This window comes from Vanellus vanellus (genome assembly GCF_965231255.1).
Source record: "Vanellus vanellus genome assembly, chromosome: 8".
Taxonomy (NCBI): Eukaryota; Metazoa; Chordata; class Aves; order Charadriiformes; family Charadriidae; genus Vanellus; species Vanellus vanellus.
Window position 1 is genome coordinate 13,742,687 of NC_138913.1, and position 22,715 is coordinate 13,765,401.

At 51.6% G+C, this 22,715-nt stretch overlaps 1 protein-coding gene across 1 annotated transcript; it reads right to left on the reverse strand.

The window, feature by feature from the left end:
* Positions 1–6,031: 6,031 nt before the first annotated feature.
* On the reverse strand, positions 6,032–21,654 carry P3H2 (prolyl 3-hydroxylase 2; the record flags this gene model as incomplete). The annotated part of the gene is made up of 14 exons (XM_082487399.1): positions 6,032–6,198; positions 7,265–7,405; positions 8,290–8,365; positions 8,891–9,008; positions 9,539–9,689; positions 9,778–9,873; positions 10,455–10,582; positions 13,486–13,580; positions 14,074–14,114; positions 14,595–14,684; positions 16,149–16,291; positions 17,481–17,612; positions 20,406–20,595; positions 21,553–21,654. 14 exons carry the CDS (start codon positions 21,652–21,654, stop codon positions 6,106–6,108), a joined length of 1,596 nt encoding a protein of 531 aa, XP_082343525.1. The 3' UTR covers positions 6,032–6,105.
* Between the last annotated feature and the right edge of the window lie 1,061 nt (positions 21,655–22,715).

Consider the following 22,715-nt stretch of genomic DNA (forward strand, 5'->3'; position numbering starts at 1 on the left):
GGCCCGCCCGTTGCCTGCTCCTGCCACGGCATGCACTGCGGTTGCCTGCACCCGTGCTCTCCTGCCGCGGCCTCGCACGCTGCCCGGCTGGACGGAGGCTGGGCCCCGCTCCCCTGCGGCTCACCGCCGCTCTGCCGTGCCCCGGGAACACGGTGAGGGCAGCCAGGCAGCTCTCCGAGTCGCCTCTTTTGCTTTCTCGAGTTCCTGTAGCGTGCTGGACTTCTTATTGGCAGGGTTGGATGGTGGCCAGGGGGTTGGGACGTGTTGACATTTATGATTTTATTTTTTTTTTTTTTTTGCATAACCAAGTTTTTGCTCAATAAGAAGGAAACAAACTCAGTGCCAGCTTTCGCCATGTGTTTAACACCAGATAAAAGTGGTGCTGGGCTGGCCATGGCATCCACTAGGCCTGTGGAGACAGCAGTTTGCTGGTGCAGGGTGTGCTCTGAGGACAGCTGAGCGACCCACACGCAGTACGCCGTGCTCCGGGAGGATCTTGGGGGGGCCCCCTTTCCTCAGTGCCACCTATTGCGTCTGTCCGCGTGGGCTCCCCGGGCCCCAAGTGAGGGCAGGGCTGTGCCTGGGGAGAACAACGGTGCAGGGTCTGACCTCGTGCACGGCTGCAATCAGTCGGTTGCGGTGCTGTCGCTGGCACCAAGGCACCTCACACCCCGGGCCTGGGTGCCTGCTGTGGAAACGGGGGGTGGCAGGAGGAAAAGCACACAGACACATGTGCCCACCCACACCTGGGGAAGAGCGCAACACCGTGGGACCCAGCCAGGGTCATACCCTGATGCACAGACAAGCAGCAACATTTCCCGCAGGAAAAGGTGGCTCTTCTGGTGGGGCGTGGGTGTAGGAGCAGTTGCGGAAACAAAAGATGTGCATGCTTCTTTCCTTTTTTAATATAGTTCTTCCCCAAAGCAGGACTAGCCCATTTTTATCTCACTGCCAGCACTATTAGAGCCAGCTCTCTTGTTTTGTTTTGGTTTTTTCCCCAGGCTGGGCAAGGGTGTGGACAGGAGGAAACAATTTTTTTTTTTATGACAGTTTTTCATGGGAAGATGTTCGGCTGCCTGTGAGCGCTCAGGTTGGCTCTGCCCAGGTTTAACCAGGAGGGATGAGCAGTGCCTGGTGCAAACTCCGTCTCCTTCCTCTGCCCGCATCTCTCCCCTGGCCAAGTCACTGCAGCTCGCGGGCAGCCAGCAGCTGTAATGCAAAGGTGACAAACCAGTCCAGGCTCTGCTCCCACCCACGACCGCAGTGCCTCCGTGGTGCGGAGACCCTTGGACTGGGACTGGCCAACCGTAGGTGCAGCAGCTGGTAGGGATGGTGCCATCCAAATTGTCCGTGACCAGGGCAGAGACCAAGCAGCAGGGTTGGGGCGACGGTGAGAAGGACGCGGCTGCAGGGTGGGATGGGGTGGCACCAGAAGTCTTCAGCCAGGCTGGCTGCTTGCAGGGCTTGTCACTGGGTCTCCATGGGTTGTCAAAGCTGCTGTATTTTGGGCTGTCAACCTAGCTCCTGGGAAATAAAGGTCCAAATACACCATATTTTACAAGCTTATCATGCCCCAGCTTGGAATCAAGGGGATTAGCCATCATCCAGTGGAGCTGCTGGAGACCAGCTTGTCCACATGACCCTGAGGCTCCACAGTGGTATTGGTAAGGTTCAGTTGCTTAAAATTAACACCTCAAAAAGTCTTGCAGGCTAGTGCCTATGGGCATGCCCAGGTTTTATTAGACTCTGTAGCCACAGGACATAAAGAGCTTTAGGTATTTCAGCCTTGCTTGCGGATTCAAGTCTTATATTCAGGTGAGGCTCCAGGGGTGACCTTTTGGCTGGACGGAAATTTCCAGCAGCCACTTGCAGTAAGACATTTACGGTCCAAAGGGGCTCAGCCTCAGACTTTCTGCTGGCTCCTGTTGGCAGTTCTTTGCTTGTACGAAGTATTTTCCATGCTCCTACCCTACATGGGGTGCCTTGTTGGGCTACTGTGACCCCTGCTAGCCACTGCTCCCCACGCCTCAGTGCCCTCGCTGCCGCCAGCTCTGCACGTTCGACCGCCGCATCCCTGACTGCGAAGTGCAATGATTCATCTCCTCCTTAACAAAGGCATCCATTCCAGCTGTACTTTTTCCTGAAACACTACTGATTCCCCGTTGCTGAAGGCATGCCTGTGGCACAGACCGGGTTCCTCCACTCCCCCCCCCCGCAACCCCTCGCAGCAGCTTTGTGCAAGGGGTGACCAAACTTGGCTTGGGCCCACTGGAACATCAAAACACAAACAAAGCTCCTTGCTCCTAAAGATCCCCTGGCACCGAGTAACACTGCACAGGGCTTCACTTCAGAGCAACAGCCGCACCCAAGCACGCACACACACACACGCACACACACACACACACACACACACAGCCACTTCAGTTGTTGTTTTAAATACTTTTAAATTCTATTACGTTTCCTTTATGAGTTGTTTTTTTTTTTTTTTCTCATTGAATGTCATAAATCAACCCTGCTAATCCCACCCTGCATATATTATTAGTATTAGGAGGGGCACGGCAGAGTTAACAAGGAACTAAGACACAGTTCAAGCATCTCCATCTCGAAACCGCTCCCATTGCCGCTGATAGAACTGGGGCACGTATAACAAATGGCCAACATGTGATCCCTTCGGTGGCCAAGCCTTGGCTAGAGGAGCTCAGAGCTGGTCCGGGAGCCATGAAACTTGCTCTGAAATGCACATCAGGTTTATTCCCAGTGGCGTGACTTCGGGCACTGCCCCCTTGGGCAGCTGCTTCACGTAGGGGCTTTGGGAAGCAGCAATTGTCAGACTGGCAGGGCAAGAGGGGAACAACCAACATGAGCCAACTTAGCAGGAAGCAAAATTGTTAGTGCACCAGGTTGTCCCTGGGGCGTATTTGACCAAGGAGGAGTGCATACATTTGGTTTTTGCTGTTAGCTTTCTTTTTCTAGTGAAGTGGGCGCCCTGCAGGCAGTCTGGATGTGACCCTGACAGCTCTGGCAGATGCCAGACCTCTACATCAAATTTAAGAGTTAAAATTCATTTCTCAGAGGCCGAGCCACCTTGGTGGCAACCCATCCCACTCAGACACAAACGAGACCCAAAAGCCTACATTGTATTTAGGCGCACGTCTCAAAGAGCTCTGTAACTTGCTCCTGCGAGGCTACAGCGTGCCAATAAACTTGGCAACCACCTCTGCTGTAGCAGCAGAAACACAAATCCACTTCTGAGCTAGACTTTGCCAGAGCAGAAAGATGGGAAAACAAACAAACAGGAAAAGTGCCTTTGACTCACTGCATTCCTGTTTCCTGGCTTCAGCCCGGCAGGGACCGCAGGCAGGTCTCAGCGGCAAAGCAGCACGGAGAGCGGCATGGCCCCGGCAGCCCGGAGTCTTTCCACCTTCTTGGGTTGTTTGTGTTTGCAATTGAGTCCCAAAATGTCGCATCCTTCTGAGGCTGCTCCACTCTTGTCCACCAAAGCCGTTGTTTCACCAGGAGCCAGCCAGCACCCCACTTCGCCCCCCAGCCTGCTGCACACCCCAGCAGCGCACAGGGGCTGCGACACCCTCCTCTCGCTCTCCAAATCGCCTGAAGTGTGCCGATGGTGCGCAAGTTGTCCGGCAGCTGGATGCAGAGCAAAGGAGATGGACAGGCAGGCAAATGCACGCACACAATTTTGCTTAATCCTGACCACATCTGTGTCTCCGATGCTCCTCCAGCACGGGGGACGCGTGCATGTGCTCTTGGGACTGGGGCAGGAAACCCCGGGGAGAGGCACCATCGTGAGACAAACCACATAACCCCCAGTCCCCCCTTCTAATCTTTGGCTAAAGAAAGAGCAAAGGCAGGCCCAGATATTTAGTTTATTTCCCCTGGATTTAGACACAGCTCTGGCTAACCACCACAGCAGCAAACAAACCACGACCTGCCATGCCACCCCCCCCCCTCCCCCCTCCCCTCAGGAGGACCAGCTGGTGGGATGCCGGCAGCCCCCGGGGAGGGCAGAGGATGCACCGAGCTGCTTGGAGGGGGCAGCTCTGCAGGATGCGCTCGGGCAGATGTGGTTGTCAGAGGGGGTGGCAGCGCAAATCCACGCTGAAGGTGCAGCATGTAAGAGTCAAGCCTTACATGCAATAGCATGGTGCAGACAGGGGACAACACAACTGGCGTTTTGGCTCTCCAGCTGCCCTCCCCTTCTTCCCTCCAGCTTTTCCTCTGGCTCTTTTTTAAAAGGGAGGGGTTAAGCATTTACAGGGGAGGCACTTAAGCAGGGAAAGGTCTCTGAAAGCGAGCAGAAATGTGGGCAGTTCTTTGGGGAGCCAACACAATGGGTCTTTTCAACAGTGTATGAGGAAGGGAGATAACCTCCAAGACACAAGCTACACTGGTGGCTCAGAGTCACTCAGCGCTTTCTCCCCTGCAGATTCCACATTGGAGGGGGTGCAACAAATGACTCTTCCATCATTTTCTAGGCAGTAATAGTGCCCCCCTTCAGAGTGTGGGCATTTGTTTTTCCAGATGCGCTGAGTTCCCCTTTATCTTGCCCAGGACCAGCTTTTGAGGAGGTCTCTACAGAAGGGCCATCCTTGTCTATGGTCTTTGAAGACAGTGTCTGACTGAGAAGAGGGTGCTGCTGAGCCTGGAAGATTTGGGTAGGCACAAGCTGCATGAACAAAGAGAAAAGATGATTCCCTATTGGAGATTTTAAGTCCTGGAAATGCCAGCGCTGGCAGAGGGGAGCAGAAAAGGACTGAGACAGTGCCAACGCAGCAGGGAGCCGAGCAAAGCTGCTCAGGGATGCAAACTCCAGCCAAGATGTCTGCAGTGCTTTCTGGAGAGACAGCAGCCTTGCAGTAAATTCAACAGTAAAGACTGCTGCAACCTGCCTTTTAGGAATGGCTTTCTAGCAGCAGAAGCAGCTGTTGGGTCAAAATGAAAGCTGTTCCTATGTCTGGGACGTGGGCAGTTCTGTGACTTCAGCGTTCGTTCTGACTGAAGCTGCTCTGATCCCACACACAGGAGTGGGAGAGGGATGATTTACTGGCTTAGCAGCAGTTACTGGCATAGTAAATGCCTTGTGATAAGCAGTCCGTGCTTTCACTGCACCACCCTCAGACCGGGTCAGAAATACTCGGAAGAAAAAGATGCCACCACACTATGAACACCTGCTGCTCCTGCAGTGTCAGGATGGGAGGACGCAGCCAGGACATCCGCAGTGCAAAGCTGCACAATGATCACCCGACACTGTGGCACCATAACATCCCTGAGCCTTTCAGCTGCTTTCTAACACGAACCGGGAAAAGATGCATTTTTACCAGGAGCAGCACTGGGCTGGAAGCTCAAAGGATGCAGCGTGAAGCCGTTTCTTTAATGCATCCCAGACCATTAGCAAGAGCAGGGACTGAACAGGAGTGACAGCCTCTATTTCACCAGAGTCAGCTGCAAGTCAAACCCCTTGTCACTGGTGCACAGTGACATGCCCCTGCCCAGCAGGTGAGGAAGCTCTGCTCAGCATTAATGCCCAAATGCCAGCTTTGCATGGCTATGGAGAGATGTGCATTTTGCTAGGACCTGGATTGAGCTTTGTTTTTTTTTTTCCTAAAAACCATATTTCAAATGGTGAAGTGCTCTGAGATGGAAATAACTGCCTTGTGCTGCAGTTTCCCCCAGAGAAGGACTGTCCGGGGATTGCAGCCAGGATTGCAGCCAGGACTTAGCAGAGGCAGGAAGACCGGTCTCTTATCACACCTGAGACATTTCTCTAGCAGAGGGCAAAGAGAAGCAGCTATTTCTGTCTGAGGAAGACAAAAAAGGGGTTCTCCAAGGGGATACAGTGGGTCTGAATAAGTCCTGAGAAGTGCTAGGGAAGGACAGGGAAGGACAGAGTGCGGTGCAGCAGAAGATGCTGGCACAGAGATGAGAGGTCCCAGCAAGAGCTGTGCTAAACACAGAAGAGGCACTCCTGAAACTCCACAATCATATTAACCTGTTAATTTATACAGCAGCTCTGTACAAAAATAGAAGGGTTCTAATAAGATTAACAATATTAAATAAATATTTAATAGAAAAAGTCTTTGGCCTAGTTCATAGCTCATCCTTTGGGTTGATGTTCATTTCGCTGGGTCCTAGATGCTCCTGGTCCAACATCGCGATCACTTCATCTGCCTGGATTCGCTCCTGCAAGAGGGGATGGGAAGAAACCGTTAATAGCAGAGCTTCAGTGCCTGCTCTCAGCTTATTCAGCATGGCCCAGCTGGGAGCATCCGCAGCAAGCAGTTCATCCAAGGACCAGCGCTGTAGTTGAGAGGATGGGGGACAGGCTGGGGCTGAGCTGGGGATTTGCTGGGCAAAACTAATCAAATCACTTTGCACCTCAATACCCAATTCCCTCCTGCCTCCAGGGGCTGCAATGGTTGGGGCAGAGCTGATATATTGCTGGTCCCTTATCACACTTCACTAGCAGCCACTGCCATGGAGTACCCTCCACTTGACGTGGGTTTCCAGCTCCCTGGGCAGGGCTCATCCCCTTCCACACATGGAGGAATTTCAGCTAGTACCAAAAAGCAGACAGACAGTAAAGTGCAGGTCTGAAAATAAGCTTCTCCCGAAACCTTGCAGCCTACTGGCTTCACAAGGCAGGCATGAGAGTTTTGCTCTCTCCCTGCATTTAGTTTTGCTTCGTCTTTTATCTTTTATACTTACGGACCAGAATTGCTTCCAGAGGGAGACAGGGGGTTGGTACAGCAGGCTTTTCATGCAGAATTTGGAGGTTGCCTGTTGAAAGGCACCACAGCCCAGATCTCCCAAGACATCCAGGTGCCCAAACCCATGTACTTCAGGCTGCAAAACGGCTTTTGAGGATCTGGCAGAAGCCGTATACCACTGGCCTCTGCACTGCACATGGCTGTGGAGGACTTCCCCGTTCATCAGGTTATTGCCACTAGGTGTCAGAAATGGCCAGCCCAGCCCTGTGCAGAGCCCTCCCGCACCCTGCTCAGCACCCCAGCCCGGCCCCACACCCCATGGGCCGAGGGTGATGGGTGCCCAGGAGCATGGCCAGCAGGGAAAACCGCTCAGTCCAGGGCCACCAGCTCATGTCCCTATAGTGCAGTGGATGGGAACACTGCTGCAGGGGGCTGTGATGAAAATAGATGCGCTGGGACTGGAGGCTGAAGATGGTCCAGTTTTCTTCAGGATGCTGGGTACCCCCTAGCTCCCCTCACATCGTGATGGAGGGACTCACCAGCTCTCTGTAAAGCGGGTCCAAGGTGAACCAGAGAGCCACAGCGCACCGCTGGCCTTTGGTAACCGCCTTCACCCCATGGGGGTTCTCGCCACCCGATGAGAAGCTGATCATTCTCCCGCACTTGGGCTTGATGGAGGCCTGTGGGAAAACAGGTGACACCAGGCTGGCAAGGAGCAGCACGGCTGCACACACTGGCCATGTCTGGGCTCGTCATGGCCCAGGGCCTGGGATCTTACTGGGCATCTCTCTACATTGCCCCAGGACCCAGTGAGCTGCTCTGGAAGATATGCAGAGCTCTGGGCATGGCTGTAAAAATGTGTGGGGTAAATAGGGAGGTGTGAGGGTTGGTCCTGCTGCACAGCCATCACACAGAAAGGAGGTGGTGGCATGGAGTCCTTGCAAAGCCTGCAGGTGACCACCTACAGCAAACCAGGGCCACAGTATAGCTCCAGGGAGGTTCAGGCTAACTCTGGCATGGTCTGTGAAACACCTTTCTTCTCTCTGCTGTCTCTACAACAGGTATCCTGCAGGACTCGGGGCAGACAAATCAACCCTCTGGCACTGGTCTTAGGTAGATGCAATCTACCCTCCAGCATCTACTGGAGTTCAGAGTCCCAGCATGGTGCCCAGACGCTCTGTCCAACCACGGAGGGGGTGCCCAGCCTCCCAAACGGCTCGTGCAGAGGTGGGGGGTTGTGCCTGAGTCCCATCCCTCTCATGGACTGATGTCCACCACCGTGACCTGCTCTGGGCCAGACACTGCCTATGTACAGAGGCGTTGCTTCGTGTTTGGCCACAAGATGGGGTGGGAGCTCAGTGGTCCTCCAGGCAGGGAGGACCTCTGATCTGCAGGGTTCCTGCTCAGAGCAGCCTCCGGGCAGGGCACAGAAGATCTGTGCACCTCTGCCAGCAGGATTTTGTAGGGGTTCTTTGCAAGGTAGGAGCCACAGGCTGCCTGGGGAAGCCCAGAGCCCCAGAACAGGCTCCTGAGGAATGGCGTTTGGTCCACAGCACTGACTTACTGTCACAGTTTTGGCATCCATCTCTGTGAAAATGAACTCGCCTCCTTCGAAATCTGCATTCATGTACAGGAGGGCACTGAGGGAAGAAGCAGGAGACACCTGTGAGGGGAGCAGCAGGGAGGGCTCGGGGCTGACCCCCCACCTCCAGGGTAGATCCTGCATCCCTCCACCGAGATGTGGATGAGGGGGCTGCCAGGCAGGGGAGGTCCTGCTGCAGGGCCGGTTGGGGCCACCCAAACTGCTCCCATTTTGGAGCCACAGCTGAGAACCAGCAGATCACTTCTTGGCTAGGGAACAATTCTCAAAATGGCCCCTGGGTCCCACCAGCTCTCACCCTCCCATTCTGCACCAAAAGCACATGACAGAGACACAGTCCTGTGGGCCACAGTTGGAATCTCCCAACCCTAAAATGTCACAGATCCATTATAGCTAAAGTCTGGCTTGAAGGTTAGCCATGATGCTTGCTGCCACCAGAAACTACTTGCTGGACCTCACTTCTGCTATGGCTGGGATGGAGCAGCTTTAGGTCCATGGAGCAGGATGCCCTGTCTCAGGGAGGGTCCCAGGGCATACTTTGGGGTAAGCTCCCCTTTTTGCCTACCTGTAATCCCGAAATGTGTAGGCAGGAGGCTCCTTCCAGCATTCGTTGGCCTCAGGGTCCAAGAGGCAGTTGTCAGCATGGATGGGGTGGCTCAGGTCATTCCTCCTCTCCTGCTGGCCTAGGCAGGACCATGTGGAGGAAGGGGGAAGGGGAAGGGGTGGATGAGATGGAAATGCCATGCTCTGTGGGATCCATCATGGTGGGGAGCCTGCCCTGACCCCACTCCAGGTGGTGTTCACAGGTGAGAGGAGGAAAGGAAAGGCTGGGGAGAAAAGGCAACATCTGAGGACTCAGATCGGCACAGCTCTGTTTGTTCCTTACTGCAGGGAAGCAAGATGGAGAGCTGTGGGGGGTGGAAAGGAGAAGGGACAGTGAGAGGAGGCAAGAGAAGAGGGAGGAGAAAAGAGGAAGAGTTGAAGGCATGAAAAACAAGAGACACCCCAGAAATTAGCTTCTTCAGGACAGCAGTGCCCACCCTTTGCTGCTGTGGGGACGGTGACTTTGCCCAGCCCTCAACCGCCAGTTTAAGCATCAGGCAAAACAGAGCTACTCTCAGGCTTGGGTCCCCTACTCATGAACCCTCCATGGGGGGCTGAGCTCCTTCTGTCCTCCCTGCCCTGTCCCACCACCGACTCCCCAAGCCCTCACCGGAGAGGGCGGTGCGGCACACCAGGTGGGTGTAGGAGAAGTAGAGCGTGGAGTTCAGCATGAAGTAGGACTCGACGATCCTGCGAGCCTTCTCGCTGATGTCATAGAAAAGCCGGGCGCTCTTCAGCGGGACACGGCCCTCGTAGCCATACTGGGCAAGGAGAAGGAGTGAGAGAGGGTCAGTGCTGCATACTGGCTGGGAGGGAGGGCACGGGAGAGGAGGAGGGCAAGAGATGTACCTTGAGGGCTTTGAGGACAGTGGCTCCTTCAAATCTCTCGTTTGGGGTGTGGGGGGAGGTTTTGCCCCTGTAACCGTCTCCAGCCAACATGATCCCCTGAAAGACACGGACATGGGTGAGGGGTGAACTGGTTTCCCAGGAGAGGGGGAGCTGCAATGGAAGCACCTGGCACCCTCTTCCCCAAATTCCTCAGGGCTGCATTCACTGGGACGAGTGGGGTGGGAAGGCACTGCAGCTCTCCATGAACACAGTCCATTCTGAGATGCTGGAAAACAGCCACCCACCTCCTGACTGGGGATGTTCAGGCACCCTCAGTCCCTTCCCAAGCTCAGTTGATGATGAATGAGAAGGCTCAGCGAGGTTTGTGGATGAGCATCCTTTGGGGTTGTGTATAACATGCAGCAGAGAGCTATTTCTGCATGGGCTCTACCTTGCAGCATCTTTCTAAGAACAACCCAAGATGGAGCAGCAGCTCCTGTGCTGCAGTTACGGGTGTGTTATGGGGATAAGCATCTGACTGCTCTCCATGGGCATCCTGGCATCAGCTGCAGCACTCAAGAGTGAGGCATGAACCCAGAGCCTCTCCAGGGGCTGATCACACATTAAGATCTCAGATGCCATCAGGCACTCAGCCCAGGTGGCACTCTTCCCCCCCCCCAGGGGCACTGCCTACTCACATTGGCCACCCTGTGAAGCTCTCGGCACTGCTCCTCAGAGATGACATTATCCAGTAGTACTCGCTGGGTGCCATTCAGCTGCTGCGAGTTGTAGACAAACTTGACATCACTGTAGAGAAGTGGACCCCCTGATGGAAAGAGAGACACAAACCGACCCTGCTGAACATGCCCTGGCCTCGTTGACATCTTGTACTGTGGCTGAAGGCCAGGTGAAGTCACTCAGCTGCACTGCCAGGGAAAGAGCTTCACAGCGGAGAGCAGAGTTTGGCCTCACATCAGCAACAAAAGAAACAGAAGCAATGGAAACACCCGGAGATTAAATCCATTTGCTGCAAGAGCATCAGCATTTTCCACCTTCTCATTAGCTGCCTTGCAAATGCAGGGACCACAGCCTGAAAATGCCAAAACCTGATGGGACACAATGAGAGGTGCAGACACCGGCTGACTGGGCTCTCCCGTCCAGCAGCCAACACCAACGGAAGCCAGAAGTTTCCGTTTGTGCTGTGTGGCTCCTGCCGGCTCCACATGCAAAGCCGCTCTCTGCAATTGTCATCAGTGGCTTTTTTTGTCTTTTACACACACAGAAAACCTAATGCGGTGCTGAACTTGTAGCAAGCATCGCTTGTTCTCCACCAAGAAAAGGGGCTGGGAGTGGATGAATCAGAGGACACTGAGGACAATCCTCCTCTGCAGAGGCAAAGGAGCTGCCATGGCTGTCCCTGCCATCCCTCACTCCCTGCCTCCGAGCTGCCTCCCTCTGCTTGCCAGAAGCTGATGGCTTGGCTGCATTTTGGAGGTCCCAGGTAGCATCCTTGGGATGGTAATACAACCGTGGCTGGGCTTGCACACCGCTGGGCTCCTGCCTGGTATGGAGCGATGGAGCCTTGCCACGTGCTGAACGAAGGGGCAAGGAGAAAAGAGAGATTAGCTCTGTACAGGAAGTTTCGATCCATCCCCATCAAATTTGCCTGATCAGAAAAACACGGTGAGGCCACTAAATCACCATCTTCTGAAGCCTCTTCCCCTCATCTCCTTGAAGAGAGACAATGAAAGAAATGGCAACAATAAAAACCTAAACCAGATGTTTCTTCGGGAGGAAGGTGACATACATCTAAATTGTGGGAAAAATTATCTGTTGTCACAGAGCTGCAATAAAACAGAGGAAACAGAGCTGCAGAGCTCCTCTCACCACGTGGCACAAGGAAATTTCTCTGTTTTGTTGCTTTTATAATTACTACTTTTCCCGTCCACTGAAGCACATCATGGTTTTTGGAAGGTCTCCTTGGCCTGTGGAGGACACATAACCCTGAGGGCACAGCCTCGCCACTAGCCCATGACTTTATTTCCGAAGACTCAATTTTCTTGGAAACAGAAAAGATGGGACAGTCCTCATGTTCACTTTGCTTTCCTTGTTGCTCAACAATAGCATTTATTATAAACGCAGCCGGATCAGAAACAGGACTCTGAAACGCAAACTCCTGGCACACTCCAGTTCAGGGCTGAGTTTGCCAGCTCGGATGTTGCTTTTCCCCAGCCGTAGGGATGAACCTGGAAGGCATCATTCACCGCTTCCCGGTTTCCTCTGTGCCTCCCAGGGAACCAGCTGGGGGCTGCCCTGTGCTGTGAACCCTTGTCCCACACCAGCAGCACACTCCCCGCTGCCTTCCTAACCCCACTGCCTCTAAGCACCAGCAGAGAGACAGACCTGTTTCCCATCTGTAGGCTCTGTGAAAAACACCCCAAAGAAATTGAGAAATACTTTGGACTTTTGGGAGTGAAGGAATTAATGGAAAAGAGGAAAGGGGGAAGGAAAGAAGTACAGAAGAGGAGTACAAAATTAAAATGGACTTTTTCTCTTTTGGCCTTTTCTCTTCTTTTTCTAAGTGAAAAGAGAGAAAGAAAAAAAAGACAACAGAGAAAGGAAGCAGTTGGATGGACAAAAATCCCATTTTCTTTTTGAATGGTTTCACTTTTCTTTGCAAACTTGAAAACATTCTGCAAGTAAACCAGAATGAAAGCATAGAAAGAAGAGAAAACAGAAAGACACACTCTGAAATTATTTGGTTGACACACTCCGAAATTATTTGGTTATAGCAGGCAAACAGGCCAACAAATATAAATCAACCAGCTCTTGGCTTAAATAAGCTCTTCAGGATCTTCCTGTGGTATTTGCCTATTTAGTGTATGGCTAGAAAAGGGATAACAAGACTCTGAACACAAAACTGAGCAGCTGGAGGCAACCTGGGCCGTGGAAAGCTGTGAAATTCCCCAAAAAGCACAACCATCCATTGCATTACGGGGAGGTTTAATTGCCTGCTGCTGTGGAGCTGCCCACTAGAGACACAAGACACCTCCTGGCTTGAGATCCCATTGTCTCGCAGCGAGGAGCATGCTTTGGTGTTTGGCTACAATGTAGTTTCTCAAAATTGTTATGGGGGAAATCTTGTCTTTAGTAGAAGATGTTATGGTATTCTCTGCGGCTGCCAAAAATGTGCTGAAATCAGCTGAACTGTTCACCGACAGGCCTTAAAACCAAGTGATTTGACGTAGGCCAAGACATGAAACCACAAGCCAGTCTGCAAACAGAAACGGCTGTTAATACGGTGTCATGCAGCACATTTAGCAAAGCATCATTTTCCCAAAAACTAATGCCTCCAGCATCCATCCTTCTGCAGCCTGGACAACACCAAATATTTTAATCTTAAAAACACCTGGGGAAAAAGACTACTGTTTGCTGGTGCCACCTTCCCCACGGTGAGGAGGACCCAGCCTCCCAGCTCCACATCTCAGGGCTCTGTACTGAGCAGCTCAGCAGGTGGAAAAAGCAAGTCCAAGAGCAGAGCAGTGCTGGTGGGATCCACAGGCCCAGAAATGCTGTGGCAGCATCGAAAACTCCTCTCTCTCTTAAACAAAACTTCAACCCCCCTCAGATGGGATCGCCCCTCACTGCTCAGTGTCCAGCCTTTGCAGTCTGCAGTCTCCAGCAACAGGAAAAAAACTGATTTTGTTGAAACATCTTCATCAGACTTACCCTCCTTCAGCTCTCGATTGGGTTTTGGCATGGGTTTCTTTGCCAGGGACAGCCGGGGCCCATCCTCTGGTTCACTGCTAATACTTGATGGGACACTGAGGAGCAAAAGAGAAGAGGAACATCATGACTTTGGCAACAGATCCCCAGTTCTTGCGCTGTTTTGCACCCTTCGAAAACCAATACATGGAAAAAAATGGGCAAATTGGTACTTTGCACAAATGTCACAACCATGAGAGTAGAAGCCCTCACCCTGTCCTGTGGCAAACTGTTTTTCTGGTAACAGAAACAACAGCTTCCACCAGCAAAGCACAGACACCAACAAACCTGAACAGCACCACTTGCCTCATTGACCCAAGTTCTCTCTAGACCATCGCTGGTTTTGAGGCACTCAGCTAAAATAAGGTGCTTGTGGGAATGTTTGTAATGGTAAGGGGCCAAGGGCCCTAATTCATCCATGATGGTGTGCTGGTGTGGATGGGCAGCACCACCCTCGTGGCAGGCCGGTTGCCCCATCATGGGCACATCCCATTAACCCCCCTGAGGGGACTGAGGTAGTCACAGACTCAGCTGGAGCAGGTGGTGGCTCACCTGTGCTCGTCCTGGCGGGCGCCATACCTGTTCCAGTAGTTCTGCAGGAAAAGAGAGAGGTTGAGCTTCTTAATTTAATGCTCCAGCCGAAGCCAGGGAGCTACCTGCTCTGCCTCGCACCCGGGGACATCAGCCAGCCTCTCTGGTATGGATCCATCCGACACAACTTTGGGTCACCAAATTGAAAATGTAACCCCAACCCAAACTGGCATCATATGACGAGCACAGAGGGAGCGTGGCTTGCCCAGCCTTCTCTGTCCCACCCTACCACAGTGGCTGAGACAAAGCCAGGCACCACAGCAGGAGAGCTGGACTAGGCTGGGTCTGCTTCTCCTTCACCCCATGAATGGTTGCCTCCCTTGCTTTGCCATCACCCTTTTCCCACAGGGAATAAACCGGGTGAAGACCCAGCTCCTGAGTCACCTACATGGGACTCACTTTACAGGCAAGAAAGGCAGGGGAAGCTGGCCTTATAACTGTGAACTCCTAAAGGTCCTTGGCACAGCAGACCCAAGCATTACCGGCTCTGTGTAGGTGTATCCAAGGCCGGCCGCAGCCACCTGCAAGAGGTGAGACTCCAGTTTATGGCGCCGTAGCAGCGTTTTGGCTTCCTGAAAAGCAGAGGAGAAGGTGAGTGGTTGCATGCATAGCTTTCACAAGATACAGTCAATACACGTCTGATTCAACAGGGGTTTGATTTTCACACAACACCGTAGACTCCTACGGGGCGCGGGATGCTTGGGTCATGCCTTAGCGCAACTCCGGACACAGGGCTGAGCCACTCGCTACGTTACAGAAGGGGAGGTGTTCAGCAACTCATTCGGGAAGCCTGAATCCCCAAAATACATTTACATAGCTGGCAGAGAGTGCTGACCACCTTGGAAAGCCTCTAAATATCTGGGCACGAGGCTGACGGAAGAAACCCTGGCTGTAGAGCGGGAGGCAGGTTCAGGCTGGTGGAGAAGGGACCCTGGTTGGGCTGTGCCTCCGTTCCCCATCTGCAACGTGGAGCCCATCACCCCGTGGTGGGTGGGCTGCAGCATCGCAGCCAGGGACGCACTCAGGGCGCTCGGACAGGGACCACAAAGCACAGCCAGCTGGGGATCGTCCACCAGAGGGCTTTTTTTTGAATTAAAAATTTGTAAACGAAATACTGGGTTTTCTCCTAGAAAATTGCTTTGCAAAGGAAAAATCAGATTTCTTTTTACAGAAAACTTCAAAACACTGGAAACAAAGAATTGTTTTTGTCAACCTCAGTGTTTTTTCCTAGATTCACTTGGAGAGAAGAAATTATAATTGTTCTTGTTTTCTCTTTTCCCATTTCCCTTCTCTATTTCAGCATTTTGCCAAATTCACCTTGATTTTCCTGGAAATCAAGGAATTCCCAAGGGAATGGAAAATCCAATTCCTGCCTACCCTCTGCTTATGGCGCAAGGGGAATGAGCCTCAGCAGGGCTGGGATGGGGTGGGAGGAACTTCTCCTCTTCTGCATCGTGAGAAAGGCAGCCCCAGGGCCGCAGATAAAGGCTGCCCAGACCGGAGAGGAAGCCTGTCCCTCAGGGTGACCGAACACACACTGTTTGGTTGTTTGACCCCAACCTAACCCTGTGATAGCAAAGCTGCTCCCTGCAGAGCAGGCTGAGTGCCGAACTCCAAGCTCAGTGACTGGAGAGTAAAGCTGACATCCCAACCTCCCCTTGGGAAAATATCTCTTAATGGAGGTTGCCCTCTGCTCAGTGCTTCATTGCATTCCTCCTCCACATCTCCTCCGGAGCACTGAACGAGTGGAGGGTTCACATTGTTGAGGCACTCGGTCATCGCCCTCCCTGCCCTTGCCTGGGTTCTGCTAAGCTGACGTCCCCATTTAAAGAAGATCCTGGCCTCCAGCTTCTCCCCCACACCAGTGACTCTGGACTTGCACCCCCCAACAATTAGCAGCACCAGCTAGTCCAGCATCTCCACATCTGTTTTCAAAGCGGTCCCACTGTGGGAAAGCTGCCAAGCTGTTTTTATTTCCAGCTGATGTTTTCGCTAAAGCCTTCCACCACGGGCTCTTAGGCGACACTCACTCTCACCTTTCTGGGTTTGACCGTGTCTGGATCCATCGTACCTTCCAAGAGGCCCTCGTAATAACTTGCATTCTCCAAGACATCTTCATCGTCCGGGTGGAAGAGGAGGTAGGTCTTGGCACACTCCAGGGCTTTTACGTAGTCACCGACTGGGAGGCAACACAACAGTTATCAGGGGGGGCAGAGAGGGGGACACAGCCCCACCGGCAGTGCCGGGGGCTTATGCCGAGCGTGGCGGGGCAGAGCCGAGGAGGGGAGCCAGCAGAGAGGGAGGGCACAGTCTGAGCTCCCCATCAGCTCAAGGGTGAGCCTGGCACTTTACAAGGCTCTTTTGATGCCACTTTGTCTTAACCGCTCTGTTCCACCGCCAGGGAAACTGAGGCACAGAGACATGACTTCCCTGCGGTCATGCACAGGTTGGATGATGTCCAAATTGAATCCAACTGGATGTGCAGGATGCAGATGCTACCCGGCAGCAAACTTCCTCCCTTTCATGCAGCATCTCTCAGGGCTCTGGGGGGTTTTACCCACCACATTAAACCTCTAATTGAGCAGAGGAATAAAAAAGCCTGTACACCACGCACGAAACACTGCTGACTCCTCCAGCTTTCTTCCCATTGCTTTGAGGAATGAAGAACCTTTTGCTTTGTTTGAGAAGCATTCTTGACCCTCCCACATTCTGCCCTTTTCAGGAAAGAGCTCTTAGCACAAGTCTGAGAGAGCAAAATTTGCCTAGATTTTCTTTTACGTAACAGAACATAATAAAATGCCATATAGGACCACACACGTGGCAATATTTTATAGCACTGCCAACTCCTGACATTTTTCAACGTTGTCAACTCATGCAACTTTACTATGAATCTTAAAATGTTTGGTAATTAGCAAAAATTGGCATCTTGGGATAAACTTGGGCTAACTTGTATATCTATTATATATTAACTTAGAAAATGTATCAATTGGTTTCAGAAAATGAGAAACATAAATCCCCCAAACTTCAATATCAAAAGGCAAATCAAAGGACCCTAAAAAAGCATGATTTATTCAAAGAATAATAACATTTAAGCTAATGGTTGGGCTTTTAAAATCTGACTGATGATTTGAAACCCTTTTACAAAAACACTTAATTGCATTTCGGTCAACCTAAAAGGAAAAGGACTTTTGAAGAGACAATTTCCAATGATGTCCTCTGCTTCCTGACGCTTTCAGATCATGCTGCTGCATCACTGTAGCACAGGCATCATGGGAAAACATCCTGAATTCCACATGAAGCAATTGAAACTTGTACAAAACGTAGCAAAACTCAGCAAGCACTATGAGGAACAGAAAGACAGCCTTTACCTCTGTAATAGGCAAACTGCAAGTAGTCGTAATGGAGGGGAAGGAAGTTTTCGATGGGCGAGATACGGCCTGAACGCGTGGCGAGTTCTCGGACACAGTCATGTTTGCAAGCCAGGACTTGCATGTAGTGATCTGCGAAGAAAAGGAGGAGAAGATAGTCTGAACTGAGAAGGATGGGGATGGTGCTGAGACGAAGACAGACAGAGACTAAATCCCCCCAACTGAAGGACATGGAACTCATGCTGCCCTGGCCCAGCAGGAGACTGCACAGCAAGAGAAAGAGCTCAGGCTCCTTCCAGAAGCCGACGGAGAATTGCAGTCACATTTTTGCCCCCATTGAGAAACGCCTTTCTCCTTCTGTCAACTGTAGAGGGAGCTTGAGCATCTCTTTTGTGTGCCGGGAGATGCTGCTTCTGCCCAGGAGAGCCGGGTGGGTGCAGGGACCTGCAGGTGGCAGGTAGCTCTTCAAGAGCCAAACCAAATGCGAGGACACCCACAAAGCAAATGGGGAAGTGAAGACAGGGTGGCCACATGTGCTGCCACACGAAAGCCATCTCCACACTCCCTTCCTTCAGCTCACCTTTAATCCTCTCCTTTCTGCAGCAAGAACGCTCCCGAGCGCACGGGGATGTTTAGGTAAGAGGGGTCGGTGCAGCTTCCCAAGCACAGCCGAGCAAGGCACCTGTGCCACAAGTGGGAAAGGTCTGAGGTGCAAATATGACCAGCAAAGTCCCCGTGTTTGCTGCTTCTCAAAGATGAGATACCTCCCAGGGAAACGCAAGCACGTGGTAAACATCTGCCATTAGCAAGGTTTCTTAATTGGTGGGAGTCCACAATATAGGCGCTGTATCAGCTGTACAGTTTCGAAGCCAGCACTGACATCTGATTCCAGTTTGGAGCCTTTGCTGCAATGTACTTACAAATCTACTTTGCTTGCTCTGTCTCTGTACACCATTAAAAACCTTAAGAAACAAACACGGGCTTGAAAAAAACCCATGTGCTCAGCTACCAAAGCATTTCTCAGAGCTGCCAAAAAAACAGCCTGAGGAATTTGCAATGAAACCAAGTGGAAACTCAAAACAGTCCCCCGTTTGCTCTGGGCAGGTAGCCTGAGGAGTTATCTGATTTTCCATAAACATCCAGGGTATTACATTAGGAAGGCGAGAAGGAAAAGGACATAAATAATTTTGTTGTAACTTAAACCTGTTTAAGCATCCTAGAGCTGGAATAATCCGTCACTGGGAAGCACTGCTTTTTCTCGGTACTCTCAAGGCACCCTAGAAACAGGCTATATAGACTGGAATCAATTCACTGAAATGCATCTGTCCCTGTGGGGGAGAGGTGAGAGTGTTTCAACTCCATGCAAGCAGCACAGCAAATCAGCTTGGGATTGAAAAGAGAAATGAGTTTTGAAGCAACTTAATTTTTTTTTTTCTTGGTGTATTAGTATTCCCACTCCCTGCTGAAATATCTGGGACTGAGTGCCCTGGACCCAGGGGGAAACTCTGGATTACGCTGTCCTGTAAGGAACCACTTAGTTCCCTATAGCAATGCAGCTGCATTACGGATCTTACACCCCTCCGTGTGCCCTCACTTCCCTGTTTCTTTGGGTGCCTGAATGGCCCTGGGGTTTGGAGTTGATATTCCCAGGCATATCTGGCCAAGAGCTTGCAGAGACCATCTGGCTTGTTCTCACTCCCAGCTGACGTGCTGGGTTGAGGACCACCACACCATGACCACGCTCTGTATGGTCCAGCACAGAAGCATCTTTTCTGCTCACTGGGGCCGCACCCGGCTTGCACAGCACAGAAACAATTAAACAAAGACTAAAAGTTGTTTGACGCTCGAGCAGCACCTTTCAGTGATAAGGAAGGTGGGTTTTCTTCACCACTGAATGCTGCTCTCTTGGAGGGCTTGATATGGCCCTTGGTGTCCTGGTCACGGCTTCAAAAGCAGGCATGACCAGCTGACAGTTACACTGGTACCAAGTCAGCCCTTACACCACTTCTCATATTTTTTGCGTGCGTAAATAAACGCAACAGAGGCGGCTTCCCATCCGGTATGTTAGTGGTCTCTCATCTTGGTCATTTCAATTAGATTTCCTGTCTCGACACGAACAGAATTATGCAAAACCAAAAAACAATCTGTGTCTGAGTGAAGTATTTTCCGCACAAGAAGCAAAACTCCAGAGCTTGATGCAACTCCAAGACCATGAGCAGATAAATAAGATTTCTGTCACCAAACAAACCTTAATTTATTGCTCTTCTTTCCCTTACGACTAATTAAATGTAATCTCATTTCTACTGAGAACAAAACATTTTAATCCCCTCTGGCTTAGAGCCACACATGCAAATCTGAAGATTACATAGCAATATTCAATTCTCTCCAGAGATTTCAGTCAAGATCATAATTAGGTGGGCCTCTGCTAATGACAAATCCATCCTTTTGGATGGGGAGGAAATCTATGTTCTGAGCCTTTTTGGCAACTTTCCTGGCCATCTGGAGCCTGGCCAAGAGGACTTTGCTGCTCTCTCACATGCACTGAAAAACAGAGAAAATATAAGCAGAGGCCAGTGATGTCTGATTCCAGTGAGGTACGTGAGACTGTGTACAAGGGGAAACTGAGGCAGTTTGTGTTAAAGCACTTATACTTCCAGTTCTTATGGAAAGCTGCTAATGCTCCTCACATCTGGAAATGCATTTTTTCTCACCCAGCTTCTATTCAGGACCAAACCAAGATGTTCTCGTTCCCCGTCCTCTGGATTAGCATTTTCTGGCCTTCCAAGTGCCTCCTGCAGCATTACTCACCAGCAACAGTGATGGAAGGGAAGACACTTCACCAAATCCCACCAAAGGCCCAAACTCAATAGTTAAAAACATTGCAGGGTGAAGGGTGAGAACCCTAAAGATGCAAAAAGATCTCACCTGCAATAGCTTCGTAGAGGCCAGCCTTATATTCCAGGTACTCGTGCTCCTCAAATCTCTGCGGTCCCTCGCACATGATCTGGCAATCTTCATCCTCAGTGTAGTACCCTTTCAGTGCACGCTCCAAGAAGTCAATGGCCAGCTCGTACTCCTCCTTGTCGTAGTGCCTTACTCCGGCACTGTAATCCTCCTGCAAAGCAGGCAGGCAGAAGACAAGACCGTGAGTGGGCTACGCTGCTCAGACCGCAGCATCCTGCCCTCGCCGACTGCAGGTGCTTCTCATAAGAATGTAAAAGCGGGCAGGGACAGAACAACCTCCCCAGGTACCTACCAGACGTAAGCAGTTGTACCAAAGCACGTTTAAGCCATCAATGGACTTTTAGACCAGTGGAACCTCGTAAACCTGCCTAAGTGCTCTGCTGAACTCCTCCATACTTAGGAAATCCCCAGTGCCACTGCCGGATTATGCATTACGTAAAAAAACATTCCTTTTCTTCATTTCTACCCTCCTACCCAAAAACTACACTGAGTGCCAAGGGTAAAGACTGCTCTTGACCCAGGCAGATCCGTCTTAGAACAGCCCCTAATGAGCACCTCCATTAATAACACCAAACAGCCGCTCCTGCTTCCCCGAGTCTTACAAAATCAGAAAGTTGGGGGTAGCCTTGGCATCTGTGTTGGGCTTTTGCTTTGAGGAGGCGGAAAAAGCTGTCACTCCTCTGCCTGCCACCCTGCACCCTCTCCAGCACAGCCACTCACGTGCACGTACCCTGCCCACGTGGGAGAACACAGCTCAAAAGAAACACACATAAGCCAAGATCTGTCCATCAGTGCCCATGCAACTGGGCATCGGTTCATCAAAGCTGCCTGCTGGTGCCTGTTCACAGCCACGGATGACACCAGAGTTGCCTGAAGAGAGGGACCATGCTGGGGATGTAGTCATCAAAGAGCATAGAGTGCCTTCAAAGAGCAAGAGCTGGCTTGCCTTAAAGGAGAGCGCTGAAAGGGAGAGTTATTTTTGCTGCATTGTAATACGGACCTCGTCAAGAATCTCCCCATTCATAGATGATGCTCTCTTGGCCTTCTAAATCTCTTCTCTCCAGACTCCCTGATACTTAACCCAGACACCTCTTTACCTCAGACTCACCATGTGCTGCTTGGCCTCCCGGTCAATCAAGCTGACCTTCCCTGCCGTGGTCTTGTAGTTCTCGATGTCCTGCTGTATCTCCATGTGCTCAGGGTTTGCCATGAAGAAGGTGTGAGCTGCATTTGCTGCCTCCTCCAGCTTGTTCAGCTGTAACAAGATAAGAAAGACCAAGTGCATTGGTGATGTAGGAACACAGCAGTTTATGCTGCACTCTGTGACACCTATAGCTCTGACAGCCTTTTGACCCCACTGGACTCGGCAATGATGGGATAACCAAGGAAAACCTGAATGCAGAGGCTGCAGAAAACAGCTGAAATGAGAGGAAAGCCCAGTGCAAGGGAAATCAGAAGAGCTTGAGCTCCTGAGAGCCAGACAGGTCACTTATCTGTCTGCAAAGGGGTCTATCAGTGATGGGGTCCAGCCTATTTTCCAGCTGCACATCCTCTGAACTCAGCCACTCCAACCCCCCGCACAGTCCCAGGTGGAAAGATGCTCTCACGAGATATGAAACGGAGAGAGGAGGGGAAGGCAGCTGCTGAGGCTGCTCTCTCTGTAAGCCTTGGAGGCTGAGCTACGTCCAGGCTGAGGGCTTCTGCTTGTAAATGGGGACTTGGGACCATTTATTAAGCTCAACTGCGTATAGCTGCAAAAGGTCAGACTCTGCTGATAGTGGCAGAGATATAAAGAGGAGTTTACCTTGGCCTATCAAGTTACTTTGGATTTAGAGATTCAGAACTGAGACCAGACATTAGTTTCACCCTGGAGAAAGCTTTGTAAACAACCAGAAATGCTAGTGCTAAACACACCCACAGCAGCTGCCGGGGCTCAGGGAGCAGGACAGATGTTCAGGTGAAACATCTGCATGACCTGCTTGATCTGCAGGAGAGAGGCCACTTCCATGGCTAATGCACTTGCTCCTCAAAGAAAGGCAACACCACTGAGTACCAGCAAGGTGCAGAGTCAGCCCCCTGGGATACGTCTGCAATCTGAGCAGGCTCTCCCAAGCTTGTTAGCCACCACCACGCTAACGCTAGCCCTGGCAAGGCTGCGTCCAAGTGTTCTCCTTGATAGCAGACCCCACACTGAACCCTGTGCGGCTGCTGCTAGGCTCCTCCTGAGGCACCGGAGCCAGTGAGCTCAGGCACGTCTATGCTGTGCTGCCG